This window comes from Chiloscyllium plagiosum, unplaced genomic scaffold, assembly GCF_037043375.1.
Source record: "Chiloscyllium plagiosum isolate Xiang-an unplaced genomic scaffold, Cpla_swu_hap1 HiC_scaffold_24, whole genome shotgun sequence".
Classification (NCBI taxonomy): domain Eukaryota; kingdom Metazoa; phylum Chordata; class Chondrichthyes; order Orectolobiformes; family Hemiscylliidae; genus Chiloscyllium; species Chiloscyllium plagiosum.
Window position 1 is genome coordinate 44579400 of NW_028270162.1, and position 16197 is coordinate 44595596.

General features: G+C 39.7%; 1 protein-coding gene across 1 annotated transcript; it reads right to left on the reverse strand.

Moving 5' to 3' along the window:
• Window positions 1–1104: 1104 nt before the first annotated feature.
• Window positions 1105–15884, reverse strand: LOC122562753 (heat shock protein beta-1). The gene is given in 3 exon segments (XM_043715890.2): window positions 1105–1887; window positions 5570–5633; window positions 15551–15884. Coding segments are annotated over 3 exon segments (738 nt in total). The 3' UTR covers window positions 1105–1547.
• Between the last annotated feature and the right edge of the window lie 313 nt (window positions 15885–16197).

A 16197-nucleotide genomic window follows, 5' to 3' on the forward strand; every position in this document is an offset into this window, starting at 1 on the left:
ATCCTGGGAAAAAGACCTTGGCTATTTATCCTAGCCATGCCCCTCATAATTTTATAAACCTCTATAAGGTCACTCCTCAGCCTCCAATGCTGTATGGAAAATAGCCCTAGCCCATTCAGCCTCTCCCTCTGATTGAAGTTCAGTCAAAGATGTCTTATTCTCACTGAGTTACTCTGCGACAAGTATTCACGGCACAAAACTGGGGCCCAAGACAATGGATAATTCAGATATCCACATCACCATGCACTGTTTTCACAGCCTACTGTATCAGTTCACCATCTTGCAGGTCACAACTGGCTTCATACGTCCTGCGTCCTTTATGTCAGTGTACCATACAATTTTGCAATGTCAGAGCAATGTATATATACTGCTGTGCAACAACATGCACAATATTACCTTTCCAAAGGGAAACTAATGAATTGCGCACAAGAAAGATGGTTTCTTTGTTTTAAAGCAAAATATTACAAATACTGGAACTCTGAAACCAATACAGAGACTGCCAGAGAAACTCAGGATGTTTGGCAGCAGAGAAAGAGGGTTCTTGTTCGAGTCCACAAGAAGAGTCATATTGGACTTGAAACATTAACTCTCTTTCTCTCTTTACAGATGCTGCCAGATCTGCCAGGTTTCTCTGTTTGGTTACTTTGCCTTTTTGATCAGCAGATCGTATTCTGTTCAAGTAAATCGTGACAGTGAGCAATTGAGTTCCTACATTTATATAGCATAATATCCTGCTATGGTAGTCATGGCAATTAGAAGGGGGCATGATTTGAAACCTTAAGGTAGGCATGGATCATATTTTCCCCTCAACCATTATACAGACTAGAAAAAATGGCAGTAATTTTGTTTTTCCTTCCACTTTTACAAATTTTCATATTATGATTCAATTACAGAGCTTGCTGTGGTTAAGTGTAAATGATTTATCACAAAACTCAGGTAAATCTTTCAGCACAAAGATCATTGTGTATCGTGGACAATCAATGCCCACACATTTGCCTCTGCAATCTCTAAATAAAGAACCAACAAAATGGAATCCAGTCATCCATAAAATGAACAGCGTATAATTACATAACTAAATTACAGGCGATCTAACCTTAGGCTTTAAACTACAATTATAAATCATAAAAAGCTTTGCACTTTCAGGGTCTCTGAATTTCTTGAGTACATTGTTGCCTTGTAACCACATTCAGGTATCTGTTATTTTCTACAACATACTGAAAGTAGATATATTTATTATAGTTTCAGTACAAAATGTTCCAAAGGTTGGCTGTTTATTCTGTAAATCAAATGTTTAAGACACTTTTAAATAATATGATCAGTTAGTGCAAATATCTCATGGGATTTCTCAAATATTTTCATTGCTTTACTTATATAAAAATGCAAATGATTCCTGATTTTGTCAAAACATTCTTGTTCAATTGTCTACATTAGTGCTGATTCTTTTTCACTAACGTTATTAAAATGATATCTTGCCTTAAGCTAATTAGCAGCCTTTTAATTATAACATTCCTTAACAAGTTTGCCTGTTGTCTTTTCTCCACAATTTCTTATTTCCTTTGAGTCACTTCCTGGTCTTATTCTTGCAGTACCACTTTCTCTTGCTCTGCCTCCTCTTTATCTGGCTCCACCTCTTGCGCTGTATCCTTGCCCTGTTCCTCTAGAAGCTCCGTGTCTTCCTCCAGCTCCTTCCCTTGGTCTGTCTCCTCCTCTATCACCTTCTCCGTCTCCACTTCCCTCTCAGCTGCAGATTTGTCCTCTGTTTTTACAGGAGCTGTTACTTCCACAGGAACTTGGACAGCAGGATTGGGCAGTGGAGCTTCCACAATTAGGATCCCATCCGAAGTCAAAGATGAGGTCACAGACAGGGTGTCCACTTCAGAAGGAAGCCTGCATCACAATAGAAAATGGGAGAAAAATCAGGATGAATTTAATTTAATGGAAAATGTAATAAATGTGCTGTGTAAGCTAAAAGCATTGCCTGAATTCTGTAACATGATGCTTCCTCAAGATTGGTGTTTACTCCAACCACAACATATTCATGTATATTGCAGGACTCTGTTTCTTTATGATATCTACAATGATTACAATTGGTATCTAAGATATCTACAATTGGTATGTGAGGTACTCAGTCCACTGGCATTACTTCCATAGATGGTACTTTATGAGTATTTTCAATGTGAAGGGCTAACTCTAACACCATCCATGAATATAATGAGAATTTATTAACCTGTAAAAGTGCAATTAACCTAGATTTAAACAGGATGTTCATAATGATTCCTTTTTTTCCTGCTTTTATTTTCTCAGTAACAGCATTTCTATTGTTTGAAAGAAAAGATGGAACATATTATTTTAAAAATCAACATTGTGCATGTATCCCAGTAATTACATTTATCTACTGAATTGACTTTTTAATGTCACTGTATCACCCAGAAGATTACATTTGGACTAATTTTTAACCAAAAGTTATAACTCTGAATTTAGATTGCACTATCCAGGCATGTACAATGCCACTAATTTCTCATCTTTACACTAACCCCTATTTCTCTGCTGTCCCCTCCAATCCTCCTTCTTTTACCTCCCTTTCTCTCTGCAAGGTTTGTGAAGGTTTGTAGCTCAGGTTGAGGTTTAGGGTGTAGGTTTGCTCGCTGAGCTGTAGGTTTGATATCCAGACATTTCATTACCTGGCTAGGTAACATCATCAGTGGCGACCTCCAAGTGAAGCGAAGTTGTTGTCTCCTGCTTTTTATTTATATCTTTCTCCTGGATGCGGTTCCTGGGGTTTGTGGTGATGTCATTTCCTGTTCGTTTTCTGAGGGGTTGATAGATGGCATCGAGATCTATGCATTTGTTTATGGCATTGTGGTTGGAGTGCCAGGCCTCTAGGAATTCTCTGGCATATCTTTGCTTAGCCTGTCCCAGGGTAGATGTGTTGTCCCAGTCGAAATGGTGGATTTTTTCATCCGTGTGTAGGGCTACGAGGGAGAGAGGGTCGTGTCTTTTTGTGGCTAGCTGGTGTTCGTGTATCCTGGTGGCTAACTTTCTTCCTGTTTGTCCTACGTAGTGTTTGTGGCAGTCCTTGCATGGAATTTTGTAGATGACGTTGGTTTTGTCATGGGTTGTACTGGGTCTTTTAAGTTTGTTAGTTTTTGTTTGAGAGTGTTGGTGGGTTTGTGTGCTACTAGGATTCCGAGGGGTCTTAGTAGTCTGGCTGTCATTTCTGAGACTTCTTTGATGTATGGTAAGATGGTTAGGGTTTCTGGCTGTGTTTGGTCTGCTTGTCATGGTTTGTTCTTGAGGAATCTGCGGACTGTATTATTTGAGTATCTGTTCTTCTTGAATACGTTGTGTAGGTGGTTCTCCTCTATTTTCCGAAGTTTGTCTATGCTGCAGTGTGTGGTGGATAATTGGAATAGTGTTCTGATACAGCTTTGTTTGTGTGTGTTGGGATGGTTGCTGGTGTAGTTAAGTATTTGGTTAGTGTTTGTCGGTTTTCTGTATACGCAGGTTTGTAGTTCTCCGTTGTCCTTTCTTTCAACTGTGACGTCCAGGAATGCGAGTTTGTTATCAGTTTCTTCCTCCTTGGTGAACTTTATGCCTGTGAGGGTGTTGTTGATGATGTTAAATGTCTCTTCTATCTTGTTTCGTTTTGTGATGACAAAGGTGTCATCCATGTAGCAAACCCTGATTTTTGGTTTGATGGTTGGTAGGGCTGTTTGTTCTAGCCTTTGCATTACCGCTTCTGCTATGAATCCTGATCGCGGAGATCCCATGGGTGTGCCGTTGGTTTGTTTGTAGACTATGTTGTTGAAAGTGAAGTGGGTGGTGAGGCACAGGTCCACTAGCTTCATGATGTTTTTGTTGGTAATGTGATTGATGGTAGTTGGTGTGTGTGTGATGGTCTGTTCTAAAAGTGTGGTAAGTGTTTCCTTTGCCAGGTTGATGTTGATGGAGGTGAATAGTGCTGTTACTTCGAATGAGATCATTGCTTCGTCTTCCTAAGTAAAGACATGCTAGAGAATTCCTAGAGGCCTGGCACTCCTACCACAATGCCATAAACAAACGCATAGATCTAGATGCCATCTATCAACCCCTCAGAAAACGAACAAGAAATGACATCACCACATACCCCTGGAACCCCATCCAGGAGAAAGATATAAATAGAAAGCAGGAGACAACAGCTTCGCTTCACTTGGAGGTTGCCACTGATGATGTTACCTAGCCAGGTAATGAAACATCTGGATATCAAACCTACAGCTCAGCGAGCAAACCTATACCCTAAATCCCTTTCTCTCTCCCATGCCTTCCAATTGTTCCTCCTTCCTTTACCTCGATTCTTACTTTCAAGCCCTCTTCTGCCTATCTAACTTTCCTCATGTTTATTTTGTGACTATGTTGCAATTCTCTTCAGTTGCTTGAATTGAAAAGTGCCTTGGTCCTCTGCACTCCACCATGAAAGAATATCCAGTTCTTTTTGTTAATTATTCAATGAATCTTGAAATAATTGTACACATATAACTACACACTCACACCTCCTTTCTGTTTCTCTCCCATGTATTGTATAGCAAGAGTGTTGTTTCAGGAAATGGTTTGGAAATGGTTAATGCATTAACAGAGACTGCATTAAGTTCTACACAATCTGATGATATCATAAAGACTTGGGTGGGGAAAGGCAGAATAGCTTTCAGATCTCAAAGAGGAAGACCTACTTAGCCTTTAGGTTTCCTCATCACCTTTATAAGAATATTTGGCATACTAATGTAACTTGTACCATATTGCTACCATGCAATAATCTACATCTTGTTAAAAACAAGAGCCAGTTTCCATTAAGACTCTGTCGTGGTTTGCCTCTGACACCGCAAACCAAGTAGCCTTAGACCAAGTCAAGGCAAGCTCTTGATGGCAGCAAACTCCCCTGACCACATGCTGTTAATGGTTGGCGTCACATTACATACAATAGTTATTATCTGCTGATGCTTCATTTTGTTTTCTGGACAGCTTTGTTTATGTCAGTGATGGTTATCTTCCACTCTCAGGGGCAGGATGGGGAGGTTGGTCCCAAGTCTGCCTCAGCTAGAATGGGAACAAACCTGTACCCCAGGGAGTAAAAGTTTGACTTTACAATTACTGTAATAATACCTACTAGACTTGTGCATAAGGAGCTCTGACAGAGTGGCAGATCAGATCACATGGAACTGGGTTTGCAGGCTCCGAGACGTTCTCTTATCAGGCCTGGTGTAGAATTACATTAAATAAAGCCTGTTGAAGTTCTCTCACATAATGAAGATTTATATTACTACATACTATTACTGTTATTCTGTCATTTAACCAACTGAATTATCTGGCCCCCATTCTCACATATACCTATGTCATTTTCGTTTTGTTGCCAGTTTGTGTGAAATATAAATTGTGACTTTACCAAAAGACTGGCTAATTTCTCTCTTGGCAATCATACTTATTTCTTTCTCTTTTCCTATCTGTTTCTATTATATCATGGTAATCATCTTATTAAACACTACATTCAAGTTAAGTACCAAGACAGTGGTTTGATTATTGAGGAGAACATACTCACATGTACTTTCTGGTAAAACTTCTCGAAATAAACCCATGTTGATCTTGTTTTTCCTTGTGGTTTCCTGAAAACAACAGCATTTTCATTAATCAATTTGTTACAGTTTACTGCCATATTATGAAGTCATGATGTCCAAAATAATTATATACCATAATCACTTATGTGTATCATCACAATGGCCTTTTCTACTTTTGCACTTTCTTATCTTTCTTTGTAAGTTCAATGGAATAATACTTATTGATTAGCAATTTAGCTAAATCAGCTCAGAAATATCCTGCTTAAGATGCTACTTCACAACATCCATCTGTATACAAAGACAGTTTATAAAAATGTGCTTCCTGGTTGAAAATGTACATGGGATAAACATGGGAATAAACCCAACTGTTTTGTCACCCAGTGTAAAATGACTTGGCTGCACTCAGTGTCTGGGCCACTGCCCACAGCTTAGCTGTTTGGGTGTGGTGCTAGAAGGCAGCCAGTATCATGGAGTAATAATTCAACATGAGGAAACTCTTTCAAAATATCAGGGAAGAAAATTGAGCAGAAAACAGAATTGAGACTCAGTAACTTCAAAATGTTGTAAGATGCACATACATGTCCATGTTGTGATTTTAATGGGACAATGTTTAATTTAGCTTTTTAGAACTTATCTGTCAGTCCTTGTCACTTCCCATCCTGAATTTTCAGAGTTGATGGCAGAATTGAGCAACATTTTCACACAAAAAAAATCAAAAACCATGATTTCAGGTGAATCTTCCAATATTCTACTTATATCAAGACCTGTTAATGGGGAAGCAATGAAATGAAAGTAAAACTTGTGACTTCCTTTATCGTTTTTATGGTCTTCATATTTTTCTTTAGACATTCTACGAATTAAGAAATAATCAAATCCTGAGATCCTTTTTAACTGAAACCTTTAGATGAATGGCCAAGCCCTACAGAAAGAATGGGGGCAAGGAAACAGTGGCATCTATTGTGAATTTAAAAGGCCTGCATGTTCTATGAAGATGGGAAGACCAAGTCATTGATCTATATAGACTTGAAGTCCTGGAAATGAAAGAGTTAAAGGAGGAGAGAGCATGATATGTCTTGACTTTAATATATTATATTCCATCAAGCAAGAGAAACATTGAATGGCAAAGATTGGTTTCCATAATTCTCAGATACTTATATTTTCTCTCACTCCTTCCATCTCCCTATACTACAGTAGAATACAACATGCAAAATGAGAAAGAGGATGCAGAAGAATCTCAGGCTGCCAACACTATAGGCTTGTAACGGTTTTACTAGGAGGATAAGGATTGACCCAACGATTCACTCAAAATGCTTGCCTCCCGCTGTACAAATTCTTAGTTTCAGTATTAATCTTCAAGCCCACCCCTCCCTTCCTCTAACAAGACTAAGGTTGGTAGATAGTGAGATGGGACTTGTGTACTGCTTGATCCTGTATATTGACACGTTGAATTCTTTCACAAATCTGTCAGAATTTTGGTCCAGAATTTCATTTTGAAGGTAGGTAATGGGAATCAGCGAAATTCTTCGGTCAACTAGCCCAGTTCTCGTAGTGCACATTTCCCATATCTCAGTCCTGTTCCCTCATACCATCTGCCCCTTCGTCATTTGTGCTGCCTCTGCTAGGCTGTGCCTTCATCCACATTGTTCCTTATATGCCAAACTGAGGCATTTTCATTCCTTTTCACCGACTCTAACTGTATAAAAGCATTGAATCCTGTAGTCACAATTGGATTGTAGAAAGAGCATCGATGAACAGTTATTAATTCATTATTCCCCACTTTCTTTTTAAAAATGCTCCTTTAAATAACAGAGTAACCAATAAAAGGTTCAGTCTTCCGGACGCTTTAACGTATCAATAGCAGAAATTGCAAGCCCTTAAAACCTTTTAGTCTTAAACCCCTCCCACCCATAGTCTCTTTCAACCTCTTCTGCTGGGCAGAAGATACAAAAGCTTAAACACATGGACCAACAGGTTCAAGACCAGCTTCCTCCCCGCCATTATTAGACTTTTGAATGGACCTGTCAAATTTTAGATTTAATGTTGATCTCGCTCTTTGTGCATGTTTTTTCAACCATAACATTCTATTCTTCTCTCTGCTCTATTACCCTAATGCACTCTGTATGTTATGATCTGCCTGTACTGCATGCAAAACAGAATTTTTCACTGTACCTAGGTACATGTGACAATAATAAATCCAATCAAATCAGATCAGTTAGAACACAGTAAGCAATTAAACACGTAGAGCGGAATGTTTAATTTCAACTCATTTCACCATCTGGTCTAGCATTGCTTAAGAATCTGTAAAACAGAGAAGCTTTTCAGACTGATTTTAGATTGCACAGTTAAAAAAGATGGATTAAGGGGGAAAAAAAACAGAACAGGTCTCAAAGAGGAAACATTTTAAAAACATTCAGAAAATATGCAAACTGATGAACAGAATATGGTTCCTGAGAATCTGCTCACAATGGTGAAAGACACCTAACGCCCCCTGATAGAGTGCAGTTGGAGAACACTCACATTTGAGATCAGGGATGAGGTCAGTTTTATGGGCAGAAATTCAAGCAGATGGATGGTTTGATAGGCAGACAGGAGATTTGGACGGATTGTGATTCTGCAAACAACGTACTGAGGCTCAGAATTCTGCATTTTTAAACCATATAGTTGGCTTGTAATCAGGTTACATGGGCATTTGGATGCAATGGTCGTGGAAGTTCCAGCATAGAATGCTAAGTAAGACAGAATATTTGTAGAGTTGTAATAACTGATGGTATTATTGGTGTGATGTTTCTCTGTCCATTAAATTAATTGCTAATATCTGCATTTATGTGGTGTCTTTAATGTAGGAAAGCATCCCAAGCCGTTTCACGAGAGTAATAAGCAAATGAACCTGCACACTGAGACACATAAGGAAATATTAACTTGGTAATTGTTTTTCTGCTATAATAGCAATTAGCAGAACGTTATATTGACATTGATGTTCATGTACTGTTATCGGCAACTGGCTTTTATTTGATTAATACACACAAAATTTTCAATTAGTCTGATAATAGCACCATCTAGTGGTCTACAAATGCAAGATGTCATCAGGTACTACAACTTGCTGAATTTTTCTAGCACTTTCTGCTCTGATTATAAGTTGGTCATAATTTTGCACTTTTTAACAACCCTAGTACAGGCTCAGACAGTTTCTTCTGCCAGGTAGATGTGTACTTTTACACTGACTAGACAATCCATCTGGAAGGGGGAGCTCAGACTGGATGCAACAGATTCGGGAAGCTGGTTACAGCGCAGAAAGACCGGTATCTTTGCACTGACAGAAGAACAACTCATTTTTAAATGTTTTACTTTAAATCTGATTGTCTTTGTATTTAATTACCCTGCAATTACAGCCTTTCATGTTTTACAGCATCACCTACAGCTAAATTAGATACCAGGTACACAGAGATTTGTTAAGCTGCAAATCACGTAAAACCCATTGTCATAATCAGCATCTTTCCATCTATTTAAGGTGATAGGCATGCCGTGAATCCATTGGCGATGAACTAGTTTCATATGGTACCAGTCCATGAAATACAAGTTCTTCCACAAGTGCAACATATCAGGAGTTTATTAGGTAATGGGTGTGACATACTGTTTTAAATATTGGCATCTGTGTTAAGCACACTGACTCATAAAAGTAATGTTTCTTCCTTCCTCTACTGATTGCCTGCGAAGATCAATATTTAGGGCCTTTATATTGTACAGTCAAGTATCCTTAAAGAGGAGATTCAGCCATCCCTCCTCAGACTGAACATCCTTGGAAAGATGTTTGAGTTCCATCCTGCAAACATGGTCCAGATAGCAAAATCAACTCTGACTCATGAATGCAAACATACCTGGGAGATTTGCCTTCAAGAAGACCACAGCGTTCATGATTTTGTCCTTCAATGAAATGCTGAGAACATGCCACAGACATTGAAATAAAATACATTGTTCCAATTTATCAACCTATTCATTTGGATCATATCATACGTATAATATCAGTTCCGGCTAAAAAATATCTGAGGAAGGTGAAGGGGGTGACTTCTAGCACAGAACCTTGCAACTTGTTCACCTGAAGCCCATGAAGTGTGAACATGGCAATTCTTATTATTCAAAGATTGTCTGGTTTAAGCCCTATTGTGTTTTATACATTCAGAGCAGCAGTCATTCTTATCAATGATGAGGTAAAATGTCTTTATTTTGAGTGCTGACACTGAAATGGCATTTTAAAAATTAAACACATACTTCTAATGCCGGTACACCTACAGTGTTCTGCCCAGCAAACTTTGCTTTTACTTTGGTATAATATTTTATAATGACAACATTCTATGACACTATGATAAAAGTTCAGTCACATATACAACTGGTTACAGTAGTATATTTGCTGCTCTATGCTAGCATGTGAATGTTCAAAATAAATTACTCAGTAATTATTGCTTCAAAGAGGGAAGGTAGGACAACCAAATGCAGTCTCCCAGAATGGAAAGGGAATTGAAATTAATTTAATGAAGAAAAAGTGTGCCCAGTACACATAACAGGTAGCAAATACAACTGAGAACCAAGCTGGATACAAAAGGTTCAGAAATGAGGTGGAAAAGCAGAAACAAGAAGGAAACATGGATGATGAAAGATGACAGGGTGCTAACGGGGCAACGTATTGACTGAGTGGTTAGCACTACTACCTCACAGTGCTAGGGACTTGGGTTCAATTCTGGCCTTGGATAACTGTCTGTAAGGACTTTGCATACTCTCCCCATGTCTGTATGGTTTCCTCCCACAGTTCAAAGATATGAGGTTAGGTGAATTGGCCATGCTAAATTATCCGTAGTGTTAGGTGCATTTGTCAGGGGTAAATGTAGGAGAATGGGTCTGGGTGAGTTGCGCTGGGTGTGTGGACTTGTTGGGCCAAAGGGCCTGTTTCCACACTGTAGGGAATCTAATCTAACAAAGAAGGAAATCCTTGGGATTTCTATAAGCGACCTATCCATCATCTGTCTCCATCATTAGCAAAAGAATGGTAAAAGGAGTAGATTCCATTACAGATCAAAAAGGGGACCTAAACTTAGAGGCAAAAGATGTGACTGAAGTATGAAATGAATACTTTTCATCAGTTTTTACTTGGAAGAACGTTGGTGGCGGAGGATTTAAAATTGATAAGGAGGAAGTATTGAATAATATACTGGGAGAAAGTGAGGACTGCAGATGCTGGAGATCAAAGTCGAAGAATGTGCTGCTGGAAAAGCACAGCCAGTCAGGCAGCATCCGAGGAACAGGAGAGTCGATATTTCAGGCATAAGCCCTTCATTAGGAAGAATTGAATAATCTGTCTGTAATTCAAATTGATCAGACATCAGGACCAGATGAGATGCCTCCAAAAGCATTGAATTAGATGAGAGTGGAAATTCGGATGCGGTGCTGGAGGATTGTAAGATTGTAACCATTTTGCCCTTGTTCAAAATATTTGCAAAAAATTAGTTCTTGACTTATAATAGCTTGTAACTATGATCATATAAGTTATCAAGATGCCAGAGAGTCATGGAGATGTATAGCATGAAAATAATCCAACACGTCCATGCCAACCAGAAATCCTAAAATAATCTCGTCCCATTAGTCAGCATTTGGCCTACATCCCTCAGAAGCCTTCCTATTCATATACCCATCCAAGTGCCTTTAAATATTGTAATTGTACTAGTCTCCACTACTTCCTCTGGCAGTTCATTCAATACATGTACCACCCTCTGTGAAAAAGTTGCACTTAGGCCCCTTTTAAATCTTTCCCCTGTCACCTTAAACCTATGCCCTCTAGTTTTGTACTCCCTTATCCTGAGGAAAAGACCTTGACTATTCACCCTATCCTCAGGATGTTATAAACGTCTATAAAGTCACCTCTCGGCCTCTGACATTCCAAGGAAAATAGCCCCAGCCTATTCAGTCTCTCTCTATACCTCAAACCCTCCAACCCTGGCAATAACCTTGTAACTCTTGCAATAGGTGAACAAAAGATAATTTCAAGGGATACATCTTTTGGGACATGCATAATTTTATTTGCTGCTTCTCTCTATCTGGGTTTGGCACATATGTTTCGAAAGGCAAGCAATAACATTACAACCCAAGTGGACACACTTCAGGAATTGAGACAGTAAGGGGAACGAGTGATATTTAACCTTGAGGTGCCTGTTTTCAAACTAAAAATCAGGATGGGTACCTCAGCCCCCTTATGAACACAGCAGGATGGTTACACATCCATTTACAGATCCATCTAAAAACAGATGGGGATTACTTAAACATGCAAATTGGGCCCCTACTCTGTTGTGGGACTTTAACCGCAATTTTCAGGAAAAGAAATGGATTGAGCGTGCACCATGGGTGATAGGAACTTTTGAATTGCAGGGAAGAATTATTCCGAATATTATGTGAGCAAATCCTACTGTGAACCCAATCTGAAGGCAGTTAAATGTTCTTATCCATTTATTTGACTCCTTATTTTATGTGTCAATACCAATTTGCAGCTGAATCATTTCAATGCACACGAGCAGCATTTGTAGATCAGCAAAGATTCTATGGGATTACAAAAAACACAATGATGAGGAAAACCACCCTGGTTCATCTGTCTCGAATCTCTCCAAATTATCATTCAATTCATTCTTAATAATACTTTGATTTTTACCTTTAATGTCAACAGAAGTAATTCATCGACTCTAAAATGCTCTGTAAAGTTCTGTGGCTGTGAAGACCGCAGTACTAATAAATCTATCCCTATTGCCGGTTTGAATGTGACTCCAAGTGCTGTTGTCACAGATTTAATTCCAGCAGGGGAGCTGGTGGCCTATTAAACTGGGTAATGTTCTTGGGACCTGGGTTCAAATCCCTTCAAGGCAGATGGTGGAATTTGAATTAAATGTTTTAAAAGTCTGGAATTAATAGTTAAATGATGACCATTGTCACTTGTTAGAAAGACCCCCACCCCCAATCAGGCTCACTATTCCCTTTTAGGAAAGGAGACTGCTGTTTGGGCAATGAAGTGTGGCCTATAACTGTTGGCTTAACCAACAATGCCCATGTCCCATGAACTAACATAAACAAAAATGATGCACATAAGAAACAAAGACAGATGTAGTCCATACAATCCCACAAACTGGTCTGCCTTTCAATCATGGATGATCCTTGACCCAACTCCACTTTCTCATCAGATCTCCAGGTCCCTCGCTTGCCTCAAAATGTTTAAAAATCGAATAAACTTAGCCTTAAAGGTCAATGGCAACCCACCTGCACGGTTTGATTTCACAATATTTATTTAGTTCTTCATTCATATGAAAACTGAACTCTCAACTCATATCTAAGAACAGTGATGCTTTTTACAATTTGATATGGACCTTTTAATAATGTTCTACAATTCCCTCTTCTGTAACATTTAATATCTTATAAAAGAAGAAAGAGAGACTTGTATTTATACCATGCTTTTGCAAAAGCTGTGTGCCTCAAAGCACATTACATACTTTTGAAGTGTAGTCACTGTTAGGCACACCTCTGTGATTTGACCTGTGCCCTTTAGTTGCTGTGTTTCAAGATTGAATAGCCAAACGTTTTCCCTCTGAATCCAGCCCTCTTACACCAGAGAATAGAGATTCTAAGCAGTGAAGTTCACAGTCAAACATTTCTGCCATCTCACATACATCTGGGTACTCTGTTTTTGTACTGGTGTTAAGGAAGCATAGCATTTCTGTGAAAATGGTGCACAGAAGAAACTAATGAAAGGAGTTGTTTTGTTACTATAGTCTGACCAGACAGAAGTGTGTACTGCAGATGCTGGAGATTAGAGTCAAGATTAGAATGGTGCTGGAAAAGCACAGCAGGTCAGGCAGCATCCAAGGAACAGGAAAATCAACGTTTCGGCAAAAGCTCTTCATCAGGGCTTTTGCCCGAAACGTTGATTTTCCTGCTCCTTGGATGCTGCCTGACCTGCTGTGTTTTTCCAGCACGCCTCTACTCTTGACCATAGGGGCTACACTCTCATTAGAGAGAAGCAACTGGTGGTGGTTTAACCTGAGGGCCACCAGACCTCAGGTGAGGGAAGAGGTTGAGAAGGAGAGTCCTTCATTGTAACCTCAAACCAGTGATGGGAATTGAACCCACACTGCTTTGTAAACCAATGAGTTAGTGAAAGGAGGTATTGTGATCATAACTTCACCAAACAGAAATCCCCATCTATGGATCAACTATGTAGCAAAGTCCTGCACTGTGCCAAGGGTTCACTGTCTCCACAGTGTCTCAGTAATGAGAACTCAAACACAGTACGGTGGCTCAGTGGTTAGCACTGCTACCTTACAGTGCCAGGGACCCGGGTTCGATTCCATCTTCGGGTGACAGTCTGTATGGAGTTTGCACATTCTCCCTCTGTCTGCGTGGGTTTTCTCCAGCTGCTCTGGTTTCCCCCGACAATCCAAAGATGTGCAGGTTAGGTGAAGTGGCCACGATAAATTGCTCATAGTGTTCAGGGATGTATAGGTTAGGTGCATTAGTCCTGGGAAATATTGAGTAATAGGGGAGGGGAATGGATTTGGGTGGGTTACTCTTCAGAGGGTCAGTGAGGACATGTTGGGCTAAATGGCCTGTTTCCACACTGTAGGGATTCTACGAGTAGTGCAATCTGACTGTTTCAGTTAATTACTCAAGCAAAGGGACAGCTAACAATATAAAGCTTCATCTATAAGTGAATGTCTGGCTGGACAGATATCTGAGACAATTATAAAGATAGAAATGCAACTTAAAAGGATTCTTAGTTTTGAAATAGTGAAGGACAGGAACTTTCAACATTTCTATAGTTTCATAATTTGGAGCAATTATGCTGTGTCAACTTTAAAAAAAAATAAATCTTACTATTTTGGTAATGTTTTCGAAATAGCATTACATTCATATTCTCCAACATTGGGTCAGATGTATTTAAGACTTAAACCTACTGCAGTTTATGGACACAAAATAATGTGAGGGTGAGCTGCTATATGAATGGTTTTATACAGAAGGAGCAAGAGTAATTTGGTTCTGCAGTGAGTTCAAATGTGCCATACCATTGACCGGTCAAGATTAGAATAGTGATGGGAAAGCACAGCAGGTCAGACAGCAGCCAAGGAGCATGAAAATCAACGTTTTGGGCAAAAGCCCTTCATCAGCCTTTTGCTCGAAAAGTCGATTTTCCTGCTCCTCGGATGCTGCCTGACCCGCTGTGCTTTTCCAGCCCCGCTCTAATCTTGATTCTAATCTCCAGCATCTGCAGTGTCCACTTTCGCCTCATGTGAATTTGAGGTCAACCTAATTCGGCCCACCCTTATAAAATGGTCAATTGGATCCTGAAGCAGGCACCTGAAGACCATCATAGGTCAGTGCTTTCGAGATGTAAGGAAAAGTGGAGCAAATGCAAGTATGTAAAACCCTTTTGAAATATGCTCAAACAGTTGCTGTTACTTGCATTTATATAGTGTTATTAGGATTAGAATAGGTATGTCATCAAACAACATCTGACATTAAGTTGCAGAAGGACATATGATGACAGGTAACTAAATGCTTCATCAAGAGGTCTAAGGATGCTTTCAAGTAGAAGAGAGCACTGAAGAGATTTAGAAGATCATGGAGAGAATTCCAATGTTTAAGGTTTATGGAACTGAAAGCATGGCGATCAACAGCAGGGTGTTTAAAATGCGAGATGTGAATGAGGTTGTTGTCGCTATTACTGATCATTGATATATCTATGGAGGTCTGGTGACTCCGAGGTATTGACTGTATGTACGTGTTAGAAGCTCCAGGTTCAAGTTCCACACCAGAATCTGTTGACCATGGAAGGAGCATTCATGATGTAACTCAATAGCCTGAGAATAAACACAGAAATCCTTCTACCATTTCCCCTAAGGTGGGAGTGTGAAGATACTCTGCAAGAAAAGAAGTTGACATACCTGAAATCTCTAAATAACCCTCCTGGATCTTCACCTGGAGCTCCTCAGGGGTGAAATGCTTTACATCAAGGCTGATTTTCCAGTTGCCCGAGGTCTGCTGGATCAGAGACATTCCCCCAAACAGAGGCCTCTGCAAGGGTGATGGGCAGGGGCTGGGCGTGGTGCTGTCAGAGGGGCTCAAACTGAGCCGATTCTCTACCCACTGCATCCAGTCCTTCAGTGGTTCTTCGGAGAGAGGAGGGAGCCCAAAGTCCTGATCAAACAATCGCCTGGGGAAATAACAGCTCCGCAGAGCATCCCAACGACTCAGGAAATAGGGATGCGAGAGTGCCATTTCCCAAGGCAGGGGAAGAGAAAATGTGTCCTTCAAAATGAGTTAGCTGAAGGTGCAGCAAGCAGCCTGTACCAGGATGTTCCTGTTTCTGACAGTATTTATACAATCACCCTGCACACCGTACAGAACTTCACCACAAATAAATCTGCCTCTGATTTGACACAGGCAGTTCAGAACTCTCTAGCAATTAGCTCAATGCGACCACATCAGAAGTTATATATAGAGACTTGACAAATAGAAACTAATGATCTTATTTATTGTGTGCATTCCATAGCAAGGATTACAAAGATGTGCCATGTTGATGCTACCCTTT